This window comes from Lagenorhynchus albirostris, chromosome 1, assembly GCF_949774975.1.
Source record: "Lagenorhynchus albirostris chromosome 1, mLagAlb1.1, whole genome shotgun sequence".
Classification (NCBI taxonomy): Eukaryota; Metazoa; Chordata; class Mammalia; order Artiodactyla; family Delphinidae; genus Lagenorhynchus; species Lagenorhynchus albirostris.
In genome coordinates, this window is record NC_083095.1 from 164,917,342 (window position 1) to 164,943,546 (window position 26,205).

A 26,205-nucleotide genomic window follows, 5' to 3' on the forward strand; every position below is an offset into this window, starting at 1 on the left:
CCCTGCGGCCAAGCCACACTTCCCCATCCTCTACTTGTGCACCCGAATTTGTATATCTAAGTACAGGACCTTATAATTGTTCTCCATTGTTTTCATTTTTGTTAGATACTGCCTGTTTCTACCTTTTGATCCAAACCTGTCTCTCACTTACTCACTACTCCCCATGTGCCTGTGTTACGTGTAAATCTGGAGCTTCACCTGTATCTTCAAGCTACTGACCAAACTGTTGAACAGAAGGGAGGCTGTAAAATGGGTGTCTTTAGGTGGGAGTGCACATGGAGGAGCAGTCGGATGGGAGCCCCCAGCCTGGCACAGAGAAGGTGCCCCCGCTCACGCTTCCTTACCCACCCTCACATGCCACCAAGGGTGGAAAAAACTGGAGCAATATTACTGGAGGACAATCTGACAATATGTACAAGACGTGCATAAAAAATGCTGACTCTGAAATTCTACTCCTGGAAATTTACTCCCAAGAAGACATTAAAGAGAAGAAAAAAGTTCTATGAAAAAATATTTATAGCATCATTATTTAAAATGCTGAAAAACTTTAAATAACCTAAATGGCTACAAAGAGGAATGGTTAAATAAACTATAACAGGGTAATCACAGCAATGTGGCTCTTTAAAAAGATTAAATATAATGACTATGCATCTTTATGTTAGTGAATATAAAGTTATTTAAATTAAGTTACCATAGATATACACACTATGACTGCATCTAAATAAAAACTATGTGCACACAGATAAAAGAATGGGAGGATGAAGAAAGAGAAAATTAGTTATGGTGAGATTATAAATGTAATTTTCATTTGTTTCCCATGAAAACACCTTATAATTGATGTGGTTATAAACACCACAAATGTTGGTACATATACAGACACATATTTTAATGTTTATTATTTATGTGTGTTCAGTTAATCTGAAGGGAGAGTTAAATAAGATTTAAGAACGAGCAGTCCAGAACACAGAGCCTTACCTAACAAAGGACTTCGATGAAACTCAAGAAGCATTTGTCTAAATATGAGATCCAATTCCCGTCCTCAAGCAGCCTGAAACCCACTGAGTTGTTAATGTGCTAGACTCCCTTCCCACTAACATCCACATGCCTCATCACAGCGCTGGCCTGCCACTCACAAGAGTCCTGAGGAATGAGCATCAGGAGGGCATAGTGATGAAGGGCATTAACTTACCAGCAGGGGGCGCTGTGCAAGACCTTCCCCTGTGAGCTTTAGTTTCTGCCTCTGAGATCGGCTGAGATAGGGGTTGTTCCAGTGCCCAGCTGAGAGGCTGATGTGAGGCATGGCTTCTCAAATGCCCAGTACACATGGGCTGCTGTTACAATTGTGTGCCCCACCAGCTCTTTCAGATGGGCACAAATTCTAAACTTAGAAAAGTAAGGCAGAAGCAGAAGTAGCAGCACACTTGGAGTGGGAAAAGAAATAAGGGGTTCTCCACTTGGCTGTGCCCCAAGCTTACCGTAGGTGAACATGCGTGGCGAGGTCAGTTCAATGTTGGGCAAGGCGCCCAGGTGGTTCAGCACGGCACACCGATAGCCATTTTTCTGGGCGTAGTCAACGAAGGTGCGGATGTACTGCTTCTCACTGTGATTGGCAATTCCAGGGCAGATGACCATGGTAACATCATCTATGTGGTGGAGGAGGAGATTCCGAGATAGCCAATAAATAGTGACATGATAAATGGTCACAACTACACTTCATTGGCTTAGCCAACAGTAGGAGAGAATTTAACATACATCTTGTCACTCATTTCTCTGGGAAAGAATATCTTTCCCTCTAGCTGGAACTCTCTATAGCAGTGTTTCTCAAATTATTTGTGGTGAAGGGTCAGTTTTTAAAAGTTCCAATCCATTATGGACAGATGCTTTTGAAAAATAAAATACAATCAAAATTAATTACTAGAAAAATGAAATGAAAAAGATTCAAATCTCAATTTTTTAATTATTAGATTCAATGGATATAAAATCACTCTGTCAAATTCTTATACAAGTTTCCAAGCATTACTCTTAATTTCTATATGAAATTCTGTATGAATGAATGAATGGAAAAATAAAAAGCAGTGTTTGTTTAGACCTCTTTGATCCAGCAATTTTACTTTCAGGTATTTATCTTACAGATACATTGTACATACACAAAACAATATATCTACAGTATAGATTGTAATAGCAAAAGACTGAATATAACATAAATGTCCAGAAATAGGGGTCTGCTTAAATAAATTTTTGCATATCCAAACGATGAAATATTATGTAGCCCTTTAAAAATAATGAGACATCTTTACATACACTAATATGGCAAGCTCTCTAATATGTATTAAGTGGAAAAAGCAAGGTGCAGAAAAGGGTTATGATATGCTACTATTTGTTGGGGGGAAAAGACATCTATGTTTATAAACGCATCCACTAGCTCTGGAATCAAACACAAGAATCCTAACAGTGGGTACCACTGTTAGGGTGGGAGAGAGACTTACACTTTTACTGTGTATCCTTTAGTACATTTTGAATATTCTATCGTGAGTATGAACTACCTACTTAAAAATATGAATATGTGTTTTTCTTTAAAAGAAAAGTGGTGTTTGGGCTATTAAATCTAATCATAAATTCTCCTTCCGAAAGTTAAGATAAGAACAATTTTAAAATTCGTACGCAATATGCATAAAGAAACTTAAAATTTTTTATAAACCTTGACCTTGTAATTCCAATTCTTGGAATCTTGCCTTAAATTTTATGAGTAAGGATGCTTATCAAAGGATTATTTGAGAGCAACAAAATTATAAGCAAGCTAAATGCCCAAAACCAGAATGATTAAATTATGGTATGACCACATTGGAGACTATTAAGCAATTGTTAGACTTTTGTTATTGAAGACTTTTAGACTTTTAACTATATGGGGAAATATTTATATTATAATTTATAATATAACGTGTAGTAATTTAAATTTTAGAAAAACTTTGCATAGAACCGAAGGTAAATGGAACAAAACGCTAACAGTGGTATGCTGGGTGTAGGATTACAGATGATTCTTTTCTTTTTTTTAAATGTTTCTACATTACCTACATTTTCTATGAGTGAGTATTTATTCCTTTTGTTGTCAGGAAGAAATCATTAAAAAGGAAAAACGGCTGCTTTTCTTAGAGCGTTTCCTGGAAGCATTTCTGCCTTCCAGAACCACCTTCATCAATCCTTTCTGGGCACAGCGGTGATAGAAAGACACAGACAATCACAAAAAAGAATCAGTTTCATCCTTTTCAACTTTCCACCTCAGTCCTAGAAGAGCAGGTTAAATTAAATTGCTTAAATTTTGTACTTTAATAGTAGAAGAAGTCAGAGCATTAGAAGCAAGGGAAAATATATTTAACTTTTTTTAAATGGTAGAGAAATAAATATTTGAAAGATCAGCTACAAGGCTTAGAAACACAATGTGAACTCCTAATCTATTCATTTATTCACTTCTGTGACTGTTTATTCGACTCTGGGGATTCCTACATTCTAGCAGACAGATGATAAACACCTATGCAAATAAGCTCAGAGAATGGCAGGTACCATGAAGAACTAGAGCAGGAAGGTGTGATGGATTTCCTGGGAAGGAAACACTAGTTAGAGGAGTCAGGGACCATCCCTCTGAGGTGACAACGGGGCTGAGAGCTAAACGACAAAGAGGCAATTGTGTGAAGGTCTGGGACAAGCATTCCAGACAGAGGGAACATAAGCTAAGTTGTCACTAGCTACTCAGAGGTTCTAAGTGCTTTAAATAACTGAGAGCTATATTACATTTACTGGAATTTACCCCTAAATATTGACTGAGCTCCTGTAAAAAACTAGGTGCCTTTGAATACTACAGAACTCAAAAGACATGTCCTCTTCCAGTAGTAACAGCATTCAAAGGATGCAGCCATCTAACTCCACTTCCTCAGAAGTCCTCATTGTGAAGCTTTTTATGAATGTTTATTGTGCAGTCTGCACAGAGCAATGAGAGTTTTATCACCAGTAGAAACCGTGGTTGTTTCTGAGATATAGGTGTCCCAGACCTCTGGAAACCTAAGCAGAGGGTATATGAGAGCCTTTGTTATCTGCTGTTGTCCAACAAACAAGACCAGCTACACTGCATCTCTCAGCTTCAGTTTCCTCATCAGTAAAGTAGGGATAATAAGGCACTGACTTCTCAGGGTTGTTGTGAGGATTAAATGAGATAATAGCATACATAAAGCACTTAGAATAGTCCAGCTTCTGTTGCTGTCATCAAACCAGAGGCCTGGTCCTGGGCTCCAAGTTCTTATACCAAGCTTTTCTATTTCACAAAAGGACTAAAAAACTGTGTTCAACAATGCTTTCTGAAGAGCCCTACAGGACGCCCGGCAAGCACACGCTGGAGCCAGTCCTTGCCAGTTGCTCCTAAGTGATGCACCTCAGCAGACTTCCTACAGGACGCTGAATGCGATGGTAAGTATCAATGGCTCGAGCATTTATATTGAGGCTCCCTCACGGACTAGTTCCCCTTCCCTGAGTGATGGCCCAATCATATGACCTAAACTCACTTACCTCCCACACAGTGCTCAGCCAAGGGCTCGAAGAGGTCAAAGGTCGAAGTGGCTCCGTCAGACATGGTGATGAACTTCCGGTGCCCATACGGGTGTGGTGACCTCACCCTTCCCATCTTCCCATACAAGGCTGTTTGGATGTGTCCACTTTTCCCCCAGATCAAAGGTGGAATATATCTAAGAAAGAAGGAGAGGAGAGGTCAATTTTCCCACACTCCTTGAATAATGCTCTAAAAAAACTTTGGAGCAAGAGCTTTTCAACCTCTTTTTTTTTTCCTGACAAATTCTGTTCACTAAGCACAAATATGAGATTTTTTTAAACCTTATACCCATGCCATGATTTATCTCCTTTTCCCATTTAACGCAACAGATTAGCTTTAGAAATCAACCAGGGCATGCTTATATAGATAGGATTTCAAATTTAAGGTGTTAATTAATTCAACACGGGTTATTACCATAATAAATTAATTCAACACGGGTTATTTCCATAATGTAGAATAGAAAGAAAGCAACTAATACATTTTGAACACATGCTACTTGACAGGGTTAGCCTCATTATCAAATGAGCTACTGTATATAAAATAGCTAGCACGGCACCTATGCAAACTAAATGTTCACTTCTTTGCCTTCCCCCAATAAGGCAGGCCACAGCTGCAGGGGTTACCCCATGAACCAAACCTGCTACCTTGTTAAACTGGGAAGGGCTGCAAAGCCTCCTAAGAGTCTGTTAAGTGCCTTGTGCGTGTGTGTGTGTGTGTGTGTGTGTGTGTGCTGGGGGGCACATTGTATGCTCTGGAGAATGTGCTAGAAGGGCAGAGCAATGTAAATATTTGTCGGATTAATGAAGGATAAAGTCTTGTTAGCATAAGCAAGGCATGATACCACCCTAACAACTGTCCTTCGTGAAAACACAGTGACTCTGGTCCTTGGTAGGAAGTGCAAAAATCACAAACTAGTTAATCACTGGGAAAACAAGGTGTTCCAAGTTACAATTAAGAAATGATTATAGTTCACAACCACAGGGCAAGATGATCCCATTTACTGAAACTGCTATTGGTTTCTCTTCTTCAGCTTTGAGCCCAAGCTTGATGTGTGAGCAGGATTTGTGTTCTGTATTAAACTAGAGACATAATATAAAATGGTAATGACATCAATCCTTCACCTCTGTAGTGTATCACAGTGGTGAACATTTTATTAAGAATTTACCTTAACCTGCTTGCCGATTTGTGCCTATCATTTCTATCAGACCAGATGATCCCAGACCCTCTTCTTAAATTAAACCAGATTTACTCTCTGTTTTTGGCAATTCATTAAATCTACACAAATTTAAGAGAAGGGAAGTCATCACCTTAAGCAAGCCAGTTCCCAGATAAGCTTCCTCTCTGGGGGCAGGGAGGAGAAGGAAGAGTTTTTTTTTTTTTTTTTGCGGTACGCGGGCCTCTCACTGTTGTGGCCTCTCCCGTTGAGGAGCACAGGCTCCGGACGCGCAGGCCCAGCGGCCATGGCTCATGGGCCCAGCCGCTCCGCGGCATGTGGGATCTTCCCGGTCCGGGGCATGAACCCATGTCCCCTGCGTCGGCAGGCGGACTCTCAACCACTGCGCCACCAGGGAAGCCCAAGGAAGAGTATTTTTAAGACCTATGGACATGAAACCACTTGCCAGCATCAACCACAGGTGCAAATCTCAGTGCAGAGACCACGGCCTTTAGAAAGCAGGCAAAGGCATTTTTAAGAGATAAGTGGATTATGACAGTAACAAAAAGCAAGCTTATAAAATAATGTCAATAGGACAGCTGAATACTATACAAGATTTAGATAACCGAATTTATAAAGGGTTTCAGACTACTAAGTTGGACAATAAACTGTGCATACGGGGAGGGGAGTGGTCCAAGAAACCAAACTTCTGATTGTTCCTGGAGGAGAAGTTCGGAGAAAATTTTGTTTACAATACAAATTAAAAACAGAAATGTGCTGAGGTTAAAAATGTCAGAAGAATGGGTTAAATTTCATCTACTTATCCTCTGATCTCATTTAGAATATAATATAATCATAGAAAAGATGACAAAAGCATAAAATTTCCTTTTGGCTACTCAGATTTCCTGTATAATCATGACACAGGTGATCAATCCTGATGCCATGCTCCAGATTCAAGGTCCTGTCACCGCCTCTGAATCTTGGCAATTGCCCCCCAAGTGGTCTCTCAGCCTCTAGTCTTGCTGCCATCAACTCTGGCATCCCCCCACCAGTGGAGGGATAACTAACACACAAACCTGGCCACGGCCCTCTATTGCTTGAGTCCTAGTAGCTCGGCTTAGGAGGTGCCACCTTGGTGGACAGGTGACTGCCTGGGACTTTCTCAGTTCAGTGTAAGGTCAGTTGTACACAGTGGAAGTTTCACTGTCTATAATTTTATGACAATACCACCTACTGATAAAACACTTTTTAATTAACATCACAGTAACCCAACACCAGGGCTTACAAGATTGAGTTTTTGCATAGCATTTACTGTGGTGGAGCTTTACTGTGTTTTTGTTTGTCTTCATAACTGATCCACAGATCATAGGAAAAACATTAAGAAAGTAAAAACCAGGGCTTCCCTGGTGGCACAGTGGTTGAGAGTCCACCTGCTGATGCAGGGGACATGGGTTCGTGCCCTGGTCCAGGAAGATCCCACATGCTGCGGAGCGGCTGGGCCCGTGAGCCATGGCCGCTGAGCCTGTGCGTCCGGAGCCTGTGCTCCGCAACGGGAGAGGCCGCAGCAGTGAGAGGCCCGCGTACCGCAAAAAAAAAAAAAAAAAAAGAAAGTAAAAACCAGAATAGGTGCCCACTCACGTGGTTCAGTTTAGGGAAGAAATCTGGACCAAAACAACAGAATATTTTGAAATTTATATAAATATGGAAATATTTAATTTTTAAAATTTATTTATTTTGGGCTGCCTTGGGTCTTCGTTGCTGTGTGCAGGCTTTCTCTGGTTGCGGTGAGTGTGGGCTGCTCTTCGTTGCGGTGCGCAGGCTTCTCACTGTGGTGGCTTCTCTTGTTGCGGAGCACGGGCTCTAGGCGTGCAGGCTTCAGTAGCTGTAGCATGTGGGCTCAGTAGTTGTGGCTCACGGGCTCTAGAGCGCAGGTTTAGTAGTTGTGGCGCACGGGCTTAGTTGCTCCGTGGCATGTGGGATCTTCCCGGACCAGGGCTCGAACCTGCGTCCCCTGCATTGGCAGGCAGATTCTTAACCACTGCGCCACCAGGGAAGTCCCTGGAAACATTTAAGAGATGTTGCTGAAGTGGTACATGGAGGAATATGTTTTACTCTAACTACCTATGGGGTAGTTTGTCTGAAAATAGAGCCGCCAAATAATTCCACCTATTCCTGCCCCCACAAGCCATTCTTCCCGTCAGGAGCTAGATTCCTACCTCCCCTACCCCACCCCTATGGATCTAGGCTGGCCTGTGACTTGTCCGGTCTGCTGGACGTGGTGGGAGGCCTGCTGTGCAGATCTGGGCCTGGCCCTTCAGAAGCCTGGCAGCTTCTGCTTGTATAATACCTCCTTGGAAGTCTGGTGCTATGCTATAAAGAAGCCAGGCCTTGACTACCCAGTGATGAGGGAAAAACGGAGTGGGGCTAGAGAATGAGAAATAAAACCAAGAACTGTGTGCATTTAAAATTTCATAGTACCACCGAACTGCCTCCCAAAAGAGAGGGACCAATTTACATTCCTACCAATTGTGTATGAAAGTACCTGTCTTCCTCACCCTCATCAGTAATTGGTGTTTTAGGGCTTCCCTGGTGGCGCAGTGGTTGACAGTCCAACTGCCGATGCGGGGGACACGGGTTCGTGCCCCGGTCCAGGAGGATCCCACATGCCGCGGAGCGGCTGGGCCCATGAGCCATGGCCCCTGAGCCTGCGCGTCTGGTGCCTGTGCTCAGCAACGGGAGAGGCCACAACAGTCAGAGGCCTGCGTACCGCAAAAAAAAAAAAAAAAAAAAAAAAAAAAAATTGGTGTTTTGGCTACTTTGATAGGCAAAAAATGGGTATTATATTTCAATTTGTGTTTCTTAAGGTTGATCCAATCTATGGGAGAAAAAAAGTTTCTTACTTGAATTTGCATTTCCTTGATTCATGTGTTTATTAGCAATTTGTACTTCTTTTCTGTGAATTGTCTGTTCATATCCTTTGTCCATTTCTCTATTATAGTTTTCTTTTTCCTTTTTTATTTTTATCACTCCTACATTAAGTCATTATATATTATATTTTGCAAGGGTTTTCTCCAGTCTATTGTATATTTTAATTTTATTTTTCATCTTATATAGCTTTTTATATTTTGTGGTTAAATTTATTAATTTTTTCTGTTAAAACCTTTGTGTTTTGCATTTTGCTTTAAAAGGGGCTATTCCAACACCCAATTATAAATATATTCAGCAATATTCCTTCTATTATTCCTATAGTTTTTAAAAATGTATTACCTTGAAGTCACTTATTTTTGAAAATGATGCGAAGTAAAGATCTAATTCATTTTTAATCTAATTCAACTAGTTAGCTAATTGTCCTTACTCCATAAATGGCCCATCCTTTCCCTACTGATTTCAACGGTCATTTTAAATATATACCAAGTTCTCAATTAAATATCTGGATTTGTTTCTGCATTTTCTATTCTGGTTCATCGATTTCTTTGTCTATTCTTATGCCAATATGGCACCACTTTAATTAATACAGCTTTATGGAATATTTTGAAAGTTGATGGTGCAGGCCTACTTCACTCTACTTTTTCAAAATTTTCTTGGCAGACTTTTGACATTTTAGTTTCCAGATGAACTATAGGATTAGCTTGTTCTATGAAAAATTTTGGAGTTTTAAATTGGAAACACACCAAACATATACTACTTTGGGAAGAACTGACATCTTTACAGTTTCGACTTGTCCCATTCAAAAACATGGTGTGAGGGGCTTCCCTTGTGGTCCAGTGGTTAAGACTCCACACTTCCAATGTAGGGGTCGATCCCTGGTTGGGGAACTAAAATCCCACATGCCACGCAGCATGGCCAAAAGATAAAAAAACAAACATGGGGGTTTCCCTGGTGGCGCAGTGGTTGAGAGTCTGCCTGCCGATGCAGGGGACACAGGTTCGTGCCCCGGTCTGGGAGGATCCCACATGCCGCAGAGCGTCTGGGCCCATGAACCATGGCCACTGAGCCTGCGCGTCCAGAGCCGTGCTCCGCAACGGGAGAGGCCACAGCAGTGAGAGGCCCACGTACCGCAAAAAACAAAAACAGAAACCAAAACCAAACATGGTCTATCTCTCCATTATTCAGGTATTTATGTCCTATAGTAAAACTTTATGTCTTGCTTCACGTTTCAATACTCATTTTTTACTACACTAATTTGCATGCATTTCTACATTTTAAAAAGCTATTCTTAGAGTTAGCATCTGGGCATGTTTTATTCCTGACTCCCAGAAAGCAGAAGTGATGTCTTCTACTTCTTTACTTATCTAGATGGTAATTTGTCCAATGTCATGCTGTGGTCAGTGGTTAATGAATCCTGTTACTAAGAAAGAAGCTAGAAGATCACAACAAAATCTAGAGGCTAGCATGTCTTTATCTTCTGAACCTACTTATAATCAACATCTGGCTATGCTAATGGAATTGCCCAAAGGGAAAGACCACAAGGGAAAATCTGGACCTCCCTCCCTCCCACATCCCTCCAGACATGCGTGCGCGCGCACACACACACACACACACACACACACACACACACACACATATATGCTGCCTTTGGGCACATGGAGTTCACACGAGCAAGGACAGATGGTTGCTGGGCTGTTTATAAGACAGTTGAAAAAAAAGCTGACTAATGCTCATCTTTGCCCTAAATCTGTGGGTGACCAATTCTTCCTTATGGGACTTGGGTCCCTTGGTTGTAGATCAAACCACTTTATAGCTATGGGACCCAGACTTAGCTGTTATTCCCTTTGATCTTCTCCAGTACCTCTCTACCAAATCGGCCCAAGGCCTGGCACACAGTAGGTGTTTAGGATATGTTGTCTGAGGTTGAGCCCCCCACCGACTCCCAGCAAGTCCTTCCCAGTGAACCAAATGCCCATCAGCCGCTACTCCTTGGCATTTTAAATTTGTATCAAACAGGCTGCTTTGGTTAAAGCAACAAAATCCAACTCCAACTAACTTAACTCCTCTTATATTACAGGGATGCTGGGGTGCTCACCAAATGGACAAGAGTCTGGAGAACCAGGCTTGAAGAGCACAGGATCCAGGAAGGAAACCAGGGGGCTGCTCTAGCGATGTGCTCTTTACACAGTCAGCAACATCACTGCCCCCCACCCACCTGGAAAGAGTCAATATCCCAGGAGTGAGGTGTCTAGAAGCAGGGAATTTCAGAGTGGGTGGGCAGGGCAACCTTGATTTACTACCTACATGCAATGGGAGAGAGGAACTTCCCCAAAAGGAAATTTGTGTGCCCCTGGAGAGGAAGAATGGATGCTGGGCAGCAGAAAAGTGACAAATGTCCCCTACAAGGTTTTTAGCTGGACATGTCTTTGGTTCAAAAAGCTTTTTCAGTGCCCCTGACACTCCACGGCCCCCATCAAATCACAGTATTCCCTCTAGTTCTTCCAAAGTCTCCTCTTCCTTTCTGTCACTGTTCCCTGAAACCTGGTCCCAACTCTTAGTATTTCACATCGTTCTAAAATGTATCTATTGATATTTTAGATCCTCTTCAGAAAAGCTTCACCTATAATACAACATAGATCAGAAATAGGCAATTTACTTGCTCAAGCATTGTTTTTTTTTTTCTCACACAGCCATCTTTCTAAAAGCTAATTTCATAAAAAAAAAAAAAGAGTTTGTGTTATTTTCTTTAAAGGAGACATCTAGCAAAGTAGAGTTTTTATGACTCCTGGTCAATGATCTTTACTGGGCTTAGAGTAAAATAGTACATTTTACGCAGCCCATCATTTTGCCCCCACTATCTTTTTGAGTTAAAATTCACATAACATGGAATTAACCATCTTAAAGTATACAATTCAGTGGCATTTAGTACATTAACAACATTGTGCAATCATCACCTTTACCTACTTTCAGAATATTTCATCACTCCACAAGGAAACCCTATATGCGTTAAGCAATCACTCCCCATTCTCCCCTTCCCCCAGCCTTGGGCAACCATTCATCTGCTTTCTGTCTCTATGAATTTACATATTTGGGATATTTCATGTAAATGGAATCATACAACGTGTGACTTTTTGTCTTGTGATTTTTCACCTACATTGCGTTTTCGAGGTTAATTCATGTTGTAGCCTGTGTCAGTACTTCATTCCTTTTTATTTCATTTCATGGATATACCACATTTTGTTTACTCATTCATTTGTTGATGGACACTTGGATTGCTTCCACCTTGTGGCTATTATGAAGAGTGCTGATATGAATGCTTGTGTACCAGTTTTTGATTGAATACCTGTTTCTAATTCTTTTGGGTATATACCAAGGAGTAGTATTTCTGGGTCATCTGGTAATTCCATGCTGAACTTTTTGAGGAACCTCCAAACAGTTTTTCATAGCAGCTGAAACATTTTACATTCCCACCAACAACGTACAAGGGTTCCAATTTCTCCACATCCTTGCCAACACCTGTTATTTTCCATTAGAAAAATTATTACTGCCATCCTAGTGGGTATGAAGCGGCATCTCTTGTGGTTTGATTTGCATTTCCCTAATAATTAATGACATTGAACAGCCCTACCATTTTGACTCTAGGCTATTTTCTTCCACTCTATCTCTACTTCTATCTCTGTCTGTGATACTGATCACAATTTAAAAGATGAACCAGTTGATAAAATAAATGTATACTGGACTTCCCTTTCCCAATACTGGGGACAAGGGTTCAATCCCTGGTCCAGGAAGATCCCACATGCCACGGGGCAACTAAGCCTGTGCACCACAACTACTGAGCCTGCGCTCTAGAGCCCGAGAGCCACAACTACTGAGCCCATGTGCCACAACTACTGAAGCCCATGTGCTCTAGGGCCTGCGTGCCACAACTACTAAGCCTATGTGCTGCACCTACTGAAGCCCGTGCACCCAGAGCTCATGCTCCGCAACAAGAGAAGCCACCGCAATGAGAAGCCTGCGCACCGCAACGAAGAGTGGCCCCTGCTCGCCGCAACTAGAGAAAGCCCGCGCACAGCAATGAAGACCCAACGCAGCCAAAAATAAAGTAAAATAAATAAATTAAAAAAAAACCCTCAAATCTTTAAACGAGAGGATGCAGCACGATGCTCCCTCTCGCAGGAGAGGCACACAGGCCCTGGCACTACCAGCGGGGATGTGAGGCTCCCAGCTCACACACCATGGGGCCTGCACTTGTCTGAGTGGAGAGGCCGGTTGAGGGGCCGGCACAAAGGAAGTGTGTGTGTGTGTGTGTGTGTGTGTGTGTGTGTGTGTGTGTGTGTGTCTTTCTTGGTGTAAAGACTTGGATCTATACAAGTTAAGTCACATATGATACAATTCTACTGAAGACTAGAAAGAATATCAGGATAATAATTAAATATTGTAATGTTAAAAAAAGTAGTGGGCTTCCCTGGTGGCGCAGTGGTTGAGAGTCCGCCTGCCGGTGCAGGGGACACGGGTTCGTGCCCCGGTCCGGGAGGATCCCACATGCCGCAGAGCGGCTGGGCCCTTGAGCCATGGCCGCTGAGCCTGCGCGTCCAGAGCCTGTGTTCCGCAACGGGAGAGGCCACAGCAGTGAGAGGCCCGCATACCGCAAAAAAAAAAAAAAAGTAGTAATTTAATTTATCCCCAGCCTAAATTTCAGGCACTGGGCAGAAGAAGGAACACCCAGTGCAGAGCCATCTGTCTGCAGGATTCCCCCAGACATCCACAGCTACCTCCGGGATTCACCTAGAACTCACTCTTGAGGTTTAATAGGTCATCCGGCAAAATGAGCGGCCACCTTCTCAAGGGTTGGTGACTTTCGAATGTCAGCGTCTGGGAACTCAGCACTTGACTGGAAGCCCAACCAGCCCATGGCCCTGACTTTGTTCCCAACACAGAGGTTCGCTCCACAGACACGGGTCTGCCCTCGGCTTCCCTCTCCTTCAGCAAAGCCCAAGCCCAAGGGACACTTCAGTGATGGGGCGGAAAGCAGAGGGGTCACGTCATCCTGGGAAGCCCTCCCAAGGGAAAAGCTCCCTTTGCGTCGGCCCCACAGAGCGCTGCCTCACAGCTGCTCCCGTTTCTCTCCTGAGAACCTCACTTTCAAGTGGCTGATAATGTCTTTCCCTGGGTTTGAGCCAAGATGCCGGCCAGGGGTCAGAGCAGGCGCTGGGACTCTTTAGGAGACAAGGGCTCAGGATGTTTCCTCAGCTTCCCCTTCCCAGCAGGCCCTCCACTCTACTCAAAGCACAGCCTCAGGTAAAGAAAAACAAATTTTCCATTTCAGGAAAAATATTTGTCCACTGAGAAGAGATTTACTCAGACCAAGAGATTTGTTTGGAGAGTGAGCACACGGATGAGGAATGCCTCTAGGAACACGTGGCTGGCATCTGGGACCAAACCAGAGACATTATCGGAACTGAGCTGGCCTCTGCCTATGTTTTCTTTTGGCTCTTACATGTTGAGTCAATAAAATTCAGAGATTAGCAAGACACAGTGCCTGACCTTGTAGGGTTCACAACCTGGGGGTGGAAGCGCACTAGGGAAACACAGACAACTACTGTCACAGTGAGAAGGAGTGGGCAATGGGGGCAGAAAGGCAGGATGGGAGGATGGTATGGGGAGACAATCACGAGGCTGAGAAGCACGAGTTTAACTCAGTACATGATGGGGAGTGTTAAGGACTGAATGTTTGTGTCCCTCCAACATCCACATATTGAAGCCCTACCCGCCACCCCGTATGTGATGATATTTCGAGGTGGGATCTTTGGGACATAATCAAGCTTAGAAGAAGTCATGAGGGTGGAGCCCCCGTGATGGGACTGGTGCCCTTATAAGAGGACGATGAGAGACCAGAGCTCTCTCTTTCTCTCTCTCTCTCTCCACCATGCAAGGACACAGTGAGAAGGTGGCCATCTGCAAAGCCAGGAAGAGGGCCCTCACCCGGAAACAAACCTGCTAGCACCTTGATCTTAGACTTTCCAGCCTCTGGAACTTTGAGAAATAAGTATCTGTTGTTTAAGCATCCCAGTCTACTGTATTTTGTTATAGCAGCCTGAGCTGACTAAGATGGGAGTCTAAGGTTCTCAGAGAGGGCAAGTTTCTGAGCAACCAACCTCTGAGTCAAGGACTGGGCTGGTCACGTCTCTCAATCTTCACAATACCTCTGAGCGACGATATCGCCCCCCCACTTTACAGATGAGAAAAGTAGAGTCTTGACTTGCTCGATATCACAAAGTCAGGATTAGAGGACAGATCTCTGATGTCTGTCCAGAGCTTTTCTTACCACGCCACACTCAAGACCCATCAACTCCCTCAACTACAAGTTAGAACAACAATTAAACATTTTTGTGCCTGCTCTTTTCTGTCTGATCAACTGGCAGAATGTTATATTAAATCATGTTTTTCCAAATTGATAACTGAATTTGTTGGAACTTGTCTTTGGTGTTCTTCACGTACATTAAACAAAAAAACATTTCTTTGATTTTACATGTTTTTCACAACTGTAACCATCTTCTTTAGATTAGTGAAGTTTTTTTCTGCAGGAGATCCATCTGGAGGGTAATTAATTTGGATATTCACATTGATTATTTCAAGATGGGGCCAGAATGTTAACTCATACTGAATAGCTCCCCAAAGATAATGAGACCCAGAAGAGTGACGATAAAGAGGCTAGAGGTACTTCTGGAAAGGCAAGAGATGTCTGGTTTGGGGAAGCATTTTTACCTACTTTAATGAGTGAGAATAAATTAATCAGGACAAGGATCAGTGGGGCAGGGGGTTGGGGTGGGGGGGAATACTTAGAACAGAGCTTTGGGGCAGCTCCGGAAGTCAGAAAATTGACTTCCGCCTCCGTGTGTGTGTGTGTGTGTGTGTGTGTGTGTGTGTGTGTGTGTGGACAAGCCTGTGTCCCCACAGAGGAGGTGAGGAAGCAGGGAAGGGACAGAACTCTTTAGACTTAGGGGAACAGTTTGTAGATACTTATCCCGGATCCTGAACTGCCAGAGCCTCCCCTTCATAGACCTTGAACCCAGGACTCTTGCTGCTCCTACCACAGATCCCTTTGGTTCCCTTTGTGGCCTCTCTTCCCCTGTCCAGCCTGGCTGTCCTGAAGCCAGATGGTCTTTTGTGTGCCTACAACACTGGGCCTCACCCCTCTCCACTAGGACACAGGCCCCTGGAAGCCCCTTCTTTGCAGGAGGCCAGAGGTGGAGGAGACCCTGCATCACATGACACCAGTCCTGCTGGGGAGGCAAGGCTGAGGCTGGGAAAGGACTTCATCATTTTAGCTTTGGAAACAAACACCTTGGGCCTTTTATCTCAAAATGTCAAGTGGCATATTCAGCTTCCCCAACACCCATTAATAGGCTCATCAGAAATATGATTTGGGGGACTTCCCTGGCGGTCCAGTGGTTAAGGACTCGCCTTCCAATGCAGAGGGTACGGGTTCGATCCCTGGTTAGGGAGCTAAGATCCCACATGCCTTGCAGCCAAAATACCAAAACATAAAACAGAAGCAATACTGTAACAAATCCAATAAAGACTTTAAAAATGGTCCACATCAAAAAAAAAAAAAAAAGAAAGAAAGAAATACGCTTTGAACACAGCATTTTCCCCACGGCGGGGGGGGGGGGGGGTAAACAGTTCTTCACAGCTGTCACACATTACATTTTCAAAACTGCTGTTGTTAGATGCTCTATTCCTGAATTGCAGGATGATGCACAGGAAAATTCCAGTGCAGAGCGGGTTGTTTCTGCCTGAAATGACCAAAAGTGGCCTAAGGAAATGAGAGAAATCAGCTTCTGTTCCTGAGACTGGTTTCTAAATAAATACAGGACACTGGCCCATCTACGACCCATTGTGTACCTTGTGAAAGCCATGAAACGCAAATGTTAGCAAGAACAAGCGCATGAGTGACAATAAAACCACTTAAAAAGAAACCACACATTTTTTGCTCTGAGGAAAAATAAACTCAATTTTAAAGTTCAAAGAAAACCAGTTAAAACCCCTCAGAACTGCATTCACATGTTAAAGGTCTCTGATCCCATTAACTTCCTGCATATTTTTTTGTTTGTTTGTTTTTTGGCTGCACCATGCAGCATGTGGGATCTTAGTTCCCTGACCAGGGATCGAACCCACCCACGCCCCTTGCAGTGGAAGCGTGCAGTCTTAACCACTGGGCCACCAGGGAAGTCCCAATCTTCCTGCACATCTAGCTCTGGTCACAGTCCTCTGTATACAGAAGGGAGGAAGCACAGTCCTCTCTCCTCATGTATATCTCAACCTGGTTTGGACACTATGCTCTAAGTGGGCTCGTAGTTTATTACGAGGCTCCAGGGTTCCACCAAAAAATACCATACATTAAAGAACTAGTCTTGCAAAGACCCAGTCAAATAGTAGTAGTTACCTAATTAGGGGACTACATCACAGCTCCTGGAGTCTGGCACTCAAGATGCTAAACTGTTCCCCCGCCTTATCTTTCTTATCGCTAAATCATGGATTTGAAAAAACTGCCTCTGCCGACCAGACAGGGCACATGGTGATGCACAGCACACAGAACACCTTCGTTTTGTCCCTGTCTCCCCGCTCAGCCCTCTTCTGTCTGGAGGACACGCAGAGAAATGTCAGTGGTCTGCTCTTTGCCCAACCCTTTTGGGCCACGTCTCAGGCCAAGATCACCTCAAAAATCTATTCCAGGGCTAGGCAGGAAGATAAGAGCTGAAATATCACATCGTATCTGCTACTATTCCTAGTGTGGGAGGAACTGGAATAGCTACATGTGAGGTTCCTGGATTATCTACATGGAATGCCCCTTTTAAGAACACTTTAATCAAGAGATTACTGTAAGAATTAAAATGTTAGCATTCAACATGGGCACATATCTTGCCTTTCTTTGATATGCAGAAAATAATTCACAAAATGGCAAACAATGACGTTAGAAAAAAGAAGGTTCTTAAAATAGTTAATTAAAACCATGCTTCTATTGTCAGTAATTATATATATCCTTACTACTGCCCCACACTCAAAACCTGGCTCTGTTCTTGTTCCCAAGGAGTTCACAGTCACGAGAAGGGGATAAGAAGGAAAGTGTATAAAGCTCTTTAGGGCTCAGGAGACCGGAACAAACGAGCTTGCGTTGGAAAACTCAGCCTCGCAAATATGCCAGTTCTCCCTAAATTATCTATAAATGTCACAGAGACACGGTAAAAATAACAGGATTTTTATATCTGGAATTAAACAAGCATTCTAAAGTTCATATGGAAAAATGAACGAGCTGTAATAGTCAAGGAAATTATGAAAAAGAAGAGTAGTGAGGGGGTAGCAGAACCAACCCCACTGCCCAGAGTAAAACTATTAAAAAGCTACAAATCTGCTTATGGTATATATTCAGGATTATCACCAGAATGGAACAGACTGGAAATACGTCTAAATGCATCCAGGAAACTTAGCAGGAGAAAAAGGTGGTGTTTCAATAAATGGGGTAAAGATGACTTGTTCAATAAGTGGCATTGGGCAAAGGGTAGCCATCTAGAAAAAAATGAAGTTGGAGCCACACTTCACACCAGGACAAATTCCAGAGAGATTAAACATTTCAAAGTAAAAAATGAAAGCATATATGTGCCAAAAGAAAGTTTGGTGTTTTTTAAAATAATTGTACAATGAAGAAGACCTCTCAAAGGAAAATAGAAATCCCAGAAGCCAAAAGAAATGATCCAATGATTTGACTATGCAAACATTTAAAAAAAAATTCTGCATGGCAAATACCACCATGAGCAAAGTCACAAGACAAATGACAAACCGAGAACAAATATTTGCAACTCATACCACAAAGGGCTAATCTCCCTAGTACTTAAAGAGCTCTCTCAGGTGATTCTGAAAAGACCAATGACCATCAGAAAATCGGGCAGGGGCTACCAATAGGAGGTTAATAGAAAAGGAAATAAAAACAGTTCTTAAATATAAAAAAGATGCACAGCCTCTTTGATAAAAGAAATACAAATTAAAACCACAGTGAGAAAATACTTTTTGCTTATCAGATTGGCAGATATAAAAATGTAGGAGAACCCCTTCTGTTAGCAAGGTTTGGGAGAAACAGCACTTTCATACTCCCGGTGCTTGTGAGGATAGCCCTGAGGGCATTAGCTAACACAATTTTCCACGCGCATCCTCTTTGACCCAGCAATTCTACTTCCAGGAGTTTATCCTACACAGACACGTGTGCATCATGATGTAAATGTAAAATTATCTGTTGCAGCATTGTGAAAGCAAAAGGTTGGAAATAAATGAAACCTCCCTCTAGCAGACTAATTAAACAAATGATGGTCCATTGTGGAATACTAAGAAGTCAAGACATATGTGGAGGAAGCTCTTCCTACATTCATATGGGAGAATCCCTCGGTGGTATTTCATGAAGAAAAGCAAAATGCAGAAGAGTATACAGAATACTACCATTTGTGCAATAAAAGGAAAAGAAGCATGTGTGTGTGTGTGTGTGTGTGTGTGTGTGTGTGTGTGTTGTGTAATTGTTTTTGCATAAAATATGTCTGGAAAAATAGTCAAGAAACTGGAAATATTGGTTGAAGGGAAACATTGGTTGATGATGTCTGGGGGAATCTTTTCATGGGAATGTAACCTTTCTTTTAAAAATAAATATAAATATAAGCTATCCAGGAGTTGAGGATGTTTATGATATGTGTAACTATAATAAATTTACTCTGATAAACCTCAGAGCCTACAAGGGCAACACTGAAGGACAGAACAAGGTCATAGACTCTGCTGGTTGATGAGAGAACTACTGGCAAATGCAGACACTGCTTCTTGAGCAGAAATGTAAAAGGAAGGAAATGATGCAGCTGCCCTGGAGCTTTCAATAAGAGGAACGCAGTTCCAAAACGCTGAAAGAAGCCACTGTTGAAGGCTGTGGTTTAGCCCTGTTGAAATGGCAGCCCTTTGCTATGACATGAGAACAGATAAATATTTCCTCAAATAGTCAACGACTCCACCCTTGTGAAAACTCACAGCAACTTAGGCACCAAACCTTCATACTTGTCCACAGGACAAGAGAGCATCACAAAATCATACAGATAAGCATATTCTAGAAAGTTCTGCTAAAGCAAAGCACATCTCTCTTTACACATGAAGGACAGATTCAAAAGACAACGGCTGGTGTCACTGCTTATACCTATTATTAGCAATGAACTACAAACGACTTTCAAAACTATGAAGGATGAAACGTATATTCAGAGTCCTCAGTTTTATTTCATATCAATCTAAAACAGCTAGAAGAAATCAAAAGTTTAAAAATCATCAAAAAAACAAAATAAAAATCATCTATATCCTCACAACCCTTATGAAACGATTTTCACTTTTGTTTCCTTTTTACCTGTATCTACTTGAATATAGAGTATTGATACAGTTATAATATTGGTATATCAATATGTAGATATATAATTTTGTCCTGTTTTTTTCACTTATTCCCTGTTTTTACATATAGTTATAATACTAAGTTCTGGATGACTGCACAAAATTCTAACCTGTTTATTAGCTATAGTTTAGAGAGCAAACATTTATCTGGCACTTTCTATGGACACATTACATAATGTAATTTACCCCTCACAGCAACATGTATTATCAGGACCTCTCTTTACACAGCAGGAAACAGTGTCTAAAGATCCAGCAGGCAGTCGACCTTGCATTTGAACTCCACATCTCTGACCTGATACCCACATTCTTCCCCCTGCATTATACCGCTGCTGCCCCCATTGGGGATCCTTTTGTTCCCAAGGTTTATTACTACAATAAACAACGCTGGTAGAATATCTTTCCACGTCTCGTTTTTACCTTTCTAGAATTTTTTTCATTTTTTTCAACACAGTAAAAAAGTCCAACAAGATGCCTCCTTACCCTTCTCCACTCCCAATTCCTGCTTCTGAAAGACAAGTATTTCAACTCTGTTGGTTGTCCCTACTCTCTTATACCACCCATGCATTTTCTCCACCACCCCACCCATTCTTTTCAATATTGTTATAGCAACATGTTTGAATTAATTTTCAGCATTTATATTATAACTATGTAAATATCAGTCACAACTAAGTCACATATTGTATTTTTCTTGTAGGACTCTTCATTTTCCCTCAGGTTACCACTTTTATCTTTTCCTCATTAGCTTAGTTTTCTTGGCACCAATCACCAACTTATTTCCAAACTCTAAAGGACCTGTAAGTCACTGGACAGTCAAAGACATCAGACAATCACCTGTTTTGCTTGATCCTGGAGACACTGCTCAAGGAGCTCTCTGTGCCTGCTCCCTCTGGAAGGGCTCCCCTTCCCCCCATCCTGCGAGGCCCCTTTGCCTCTCTCCTGTGTTGTGGACCCCATGGCCACACTCCTTGGCTAACTTCCTTCTTTTGGTGGAAGTTGGCTTCCACTAGCTTCTTGAGAAAAAGTAAATTGGAAAAAAAACTTTTTGAGACCAACTCTCCATATCTGAAAATGTCTTTATTTTACCCTCACAGTAGGTTTAGTTTGTCTGGTATATAAGTCCAAGTTAAAAACCGTTTTACCTCAGGATTTTGAAGGCCTTGCTCTACTGTCCTTCAGCTTCTGGTCTGCCATTGAGTGTCCTTGTGTGTGCTCTATTTCCTTACTCTCCGCAAGTTTTTGGGATCTTGCTTTAGTGCCAGTGTTCCAAAATTTCACAAGAGCCTTGATTAGGTCTTCTTCATTCTCTGGGCTAGGATTTCAGAAGTTCTTTCAATCTGGAGTTTTCAGGTCCTATACTTATGGGATAGCTATTGGGATACTTCTTTGATAATTGCCTCCCCTTCTCTTGCTCTAGCCTCTTTCAGGAACTACGACAATTTGGATATTGGATTTCTTGGACTGATCCTCTAATATCTCTTCCACTTTTCTTTGTTATTTTTGTTGTTACTGTTATTAATACTAAGTTATAAGGACTTCTTATTCTACCTGCTGGAAGAGATCTTCATTTAATCTTCTAGTCTCTTTATTAATCTTCTCCATTTGTGCTCCAAAAGCTCTTCCTGCTCTCTGAACGATGCAATTCTTCTTGCCACTAGGATGTACATCTTCTCTTCCCTCTGAGTATGCTCATGACAGGTTTTCTCCAGTTTACTTTGGTTCCCTCCATTGTGTTTCCTCCCCTTCCTTTCATCTGCTTGCTTTATATCTTTGCCTTTCATGTTCAAGGCTTTCCTTACATGTCCAGCAACTCTTGGTGGTCTGCTTCTATGGCAGGAGAGTTGATGCCCAGCTATTTGTCTATATAGGCCGGGCTTGTCAATCTGTGGCTTCCAGCCGCTCTGTTACAGGACCCCCAAATAGCAGTCTTTGGGACTTTTCCCTTGGGCAGGTTAGTTTCCCCAGAGGGGAGTCCTTCCACCTCCTTGGGGAACCTGGTCATGGCTGGGACTTTCCACGCACAGACTCTGTGGCCTGGCGCTTCACTCCCACTCTCAATGTGCCAGTCTCCTGCCAGGGCGGAGGCAGGGCAGTCACCTGGTTGTGTGGGATGGGAAGAGAATGGGGGACTCTCCACCAGTCTTCGTGGTTTCAGACATCTTTCACGCCCCATCCTCAGGGATGCCTCGCTCCTGAGTCTTCAAATCAGCCTGACTCTTGCAGAGTTCTCACTCTGTAGGCTGGGGTTTCAGCTGTCTCTGCTCCTCTAAGTTAGTTTCTACTTGTCCATCTGCTTTCCACTCTCCCCTCTCCTATCCTATTCTCTATGTTCTTGAGAATTTGTGCCTTTTTTCCCCTTATTATCATTTTAGTGGGGATTCAAGAAGAGGTGAAGATAAACATGTGTTCGATCTGCCACTGTTAATCAAGCCTGTTAGCTTTTCTCTTTGTTTAAATGATTTCTTTGTGTTAAATTCATAGCAGTGGAATCAACATTTTTGCTCCTTTATTTATGATCTGTGTCTTTATGTATTTGCTCAGTAAACATTTATGGAGCACCTAGTGTGTGCTGGACATGATCCTGGGCAGTGAGGACACATGGCAGAGAGAAAACAACAAGGACTAGGGAGTCAGACAGACCAGGGTCCAATCTCAGTTCTTATAGCTCTGCACCTTTGGGCAAGTCAATTCACCTTGTTGAGTTGCATTTACTTATTAGTTAAAAACTGGAGGGTAGAGGTGAAGAATAATAACACCCATTTTGCAGGGTTGTTCTAAAGATGAAATAAAATATATTGAAATCACTGAACTTGGTGGATAGTAGCCACTCAAGAGACAATGGTATTTGTTATTTTTGTTGTTATTGCTGTTAATAGTAAGTTATTTCATAATTTATCATGGAATACCAACTAGTAAATAATTTTAATGCAGATGAATGTAAATTCTATAATGGAAGTCCCAGATGCTGTGAGATAACCAACAACTCACTCCGAGTGTGGAGGACGATAACCAGGAAGGCTTCCTCAAAGAGGTGGTATCTGTGTTCTCTCAAATAAGGAGTCTGTGTAAAGCTATGGAAGGATTCCAGGTAGAAGGAATGACAAGTGTGAGACACAGGCCAGAGAGAACACAGGGTATCAGGAAATGTGGAGTGATTTGATGTGTCGGGAACACAAGGCATGTGGGTGGGAGAGAAGCAGCAAGGCTGCTTAGAGCAGGGGCATGACATGACCAGATTTGTGCTTTAGAAGACAACTTGGTGGCCTGCAAGGTGGTTAGAAGGGTAGAGAATAGATGTGCAGCTATGGGATCAGTCCAAGCAAGACCTGATGACGCCCTGAACTGAGGCAGAAGCAATGGCATGGTGCGGAGAGACAGACTGAGGAGGTTGAGCTGATACGAGTCAGCGGCTGTGGTCACCATCATACTCCCTCCTCCTGGATACAGGGTGAGTCTGTGTGCCTGAAGTTAGGCGTGTCCATAAGCCCTGCTTTAACCAACGAAATGGGAAAGAAAATGACTGAGGGTCCCTTCTGGGTAGCAGTGAGTTGTCTCAGCCCTTTTCCCACCTCCGTGGTGGCCATGGAAGCACACATGGAGATGACACCTCCATCAGCTGGGGTCCTATCGGGAATACAATCAGTAGAGCCCTCCTGCTGGTTAAAGTAAACATGTAGCAGGAGTGAGAAATAAATGTTTGTGGTTTTAAGACACTGAGATTTAGGGGTAATTAGTTACCACGGCGTAAACCAGCCTATCTTGACTAATGCCGTGTCCAATTTAATTTCATATTGATCATATTGCCAGATTTTCCTCTGAGTATCCAACAATACTCCATTTTTAAAAGTTTCATTGCTACCAAGGCTAAACATTATTTGGTATTTATTACTCGTCTTTCCTCTTGTGGAAATTATCTAGTCATATCCTTTACCCACTTATCCACCGAGGTCTTACATATGTCCAAATATTCTTGTATGAACTTGGTGTACATGATGCCCTTTGTCATTTGTATAACTGATCTAGCTAACAATGTTAATATGAAAATAGCTACAATAAAGCAGCTATACTTACTGAAGTCTTACACATGCTAAGCGGCCTATAAACCGTTTCCCATTGCTGTCTCTTTTTATTTTCATACTGAACCTATGAAATAAGTGCTCTTATGCCCATTTTAGGAATGAGGAAACAGACACTCAGCAAGGTGAAGTGGCCTGGCCAGGAGGGGCCAGAGCTGGCATTTGAGCCCAGGTGGTCTCACCACGGAGCCCGGGCTCCACATCTCCCTGAGCAACAGCTGCTAACTTCTCCCTCTGCCTGGCGCCCCGGCACTCACCTTCCCAATCTTGAGGAAGACCTTCATCCAATTTGACTTTCTCCTCTAGCTTCCTATTTTTTCCCCTTCCTTTCTTTCTCAGCTTTGGTTACCACACTCATTTTTTTTTTCCCCCTCAGTTTCTATGAGCTGACTTCTTTTCTGACCCTACTACTAAAAACTCACCCTCAAAAATCCCTGATTCTGGGACTTCCCTGGTGGTCCAGTGGTTAAGACTCCGTGCTTCCAGTGCAGGGGACGCGGGTTCGATCCCTGGTCGGGGAACTAAGGTCCCACATGCCACATGGTGCAGCCAAAAGATTTTTTTAAAAATCGCTGTTTCTTTCTGGCCGAGCTCCAAGGCCTTTGGTCAGCCCTCATTTTTCCTCACTTTCTGTGGTTTCTGACACTGTCTCGTGCCATGCCCTCCTTCTCTAGCTTCTGTGGCAGCCGGGGCTCCTGGCTCTCCTCTAACCTTTCTGACTGCCTATCTCTGGCTTGCTCACTGGCTCTTCCTCCCACCCTCACCTGCCACAGCCATCAGTCCTCAGCTCTCTCTGCCCCTCTGTCTTTCTCTCCCCCGCCAGCAGCCGCTCTGGGATCTGCATGTCGGGCCTTATGCCCACACCTAAGCCACACTGTTGCCACATTTGCACCTGGGCACAGGTACATCCTACAGACTGCCCCAAACTAAACAGCTTTCCCCAAGAAAGCAGCTTCCCTACTGGACTTCTCTATTTCTGTCAATGATTCTATTCTTCTCTCAACTGCTCAGTAACCTCTGCATTTTCTGTGATTCAGCCCTTCCCGCCCGATGCCCAAGGCCATTCCATTATTCACCAACATTTGATTGATTGATTCTATTGATTCTACCTTGAAAGGCATCTGGAATTTGTCCCATCCTTCCCTTTCCTACCACCACTAGTGGTCGTTGCATCAAGTCCAAACACCTCCTTTCTGGGAATTTGAGAATCCATGTGATCTGACCTCCTCTTTCTCCCCTGAAGACCTGGGGCTCTCTGCTGTAATCAGACGCTCTTGTCACACCAGATCATGGCATAGGGACCTGGCAAAGAGCTGGCCGGGAAGCAGCTATGGAGACTAGGCTAGTGATGGGGCCAAAGCACACTAGCAAACAAAATCAAGGGCACAATGAACAAAGGGCAGAGAGGGCGGCAGGTCCAAAGGCTACACAAAGAGCACCAAGAAGATGTTTGGGAATTGCAAGAGAGATGGTCAACGTCCAACCAAATGAAGATCCTGGAAGTGGGGCAACAGGAGCAGAGGGGCTGTGGGGTCAGGGCACATCAGTGACAATGAGGAAACATGCCAAGTCGGTGAGGACTCCATCATCTTGTTACGCAGTCCAGCTGGCTGGGAGGTTAGCAGGACAAGGGGAGAGATGTGGGTGGGTGAAGAGTGCTGGCCCGGAGAGCAAAGTCGGTTTTCTACCGGAAGCATTTGCTTAAAGGATGGATTTCACTGGCTCACGCTCACACCAACCTCTCTATCTTCTCTTCTTTCCAAACCAACTCATCTTTCAGGATCACACAAGACCTCAACATCCAAACCACCATAGTACCATCTCCCTCTTTCTCTAAACTCCTTTATCACTTACCTGAATTACTCATTCTGACACTTAATCACCTGAGTTCCTACCAAAACTACCTAAAAACATTAGGGTGCTCTGACTCTGTGCAAAGTAGCAGCCATAGAGAATAAAGAAAATTTTAAGATGGTGTCTGTCCTTAAGCCTCT

The 26,205-nt window shown here is 43.0% G+C and overlaps 1 protein-coding gene across 1 annotated transcript in view; it reads right to left on the bottom strand.

Annotated features, from left to right (window-relative positions):
• Positions 1–26,205, bottom strand: part of ABHD2 (abhydrolase domain containing 2, acylglycerol lipase) — a 107,519-nt gene that overhangs the window by 43,646 nt on the left and 37,668 nt on the right. Inside the window, exons 3-4 of the mRNA XM_060159140.1 lie at positions 4,555–4,730; positions 1,476–1,643 (exon numbers count right to left, since the gene is read on the bottom strand). Coding sequence (XP_060015123.1) covers positions 1,476–1,643; positions 4,555–4,730 — 344 coding nt within the window. The remainder of the gene's footprint in view (positions 1–1,475; positions 1,644–4,554; positions 4,731–26,205) is intronic.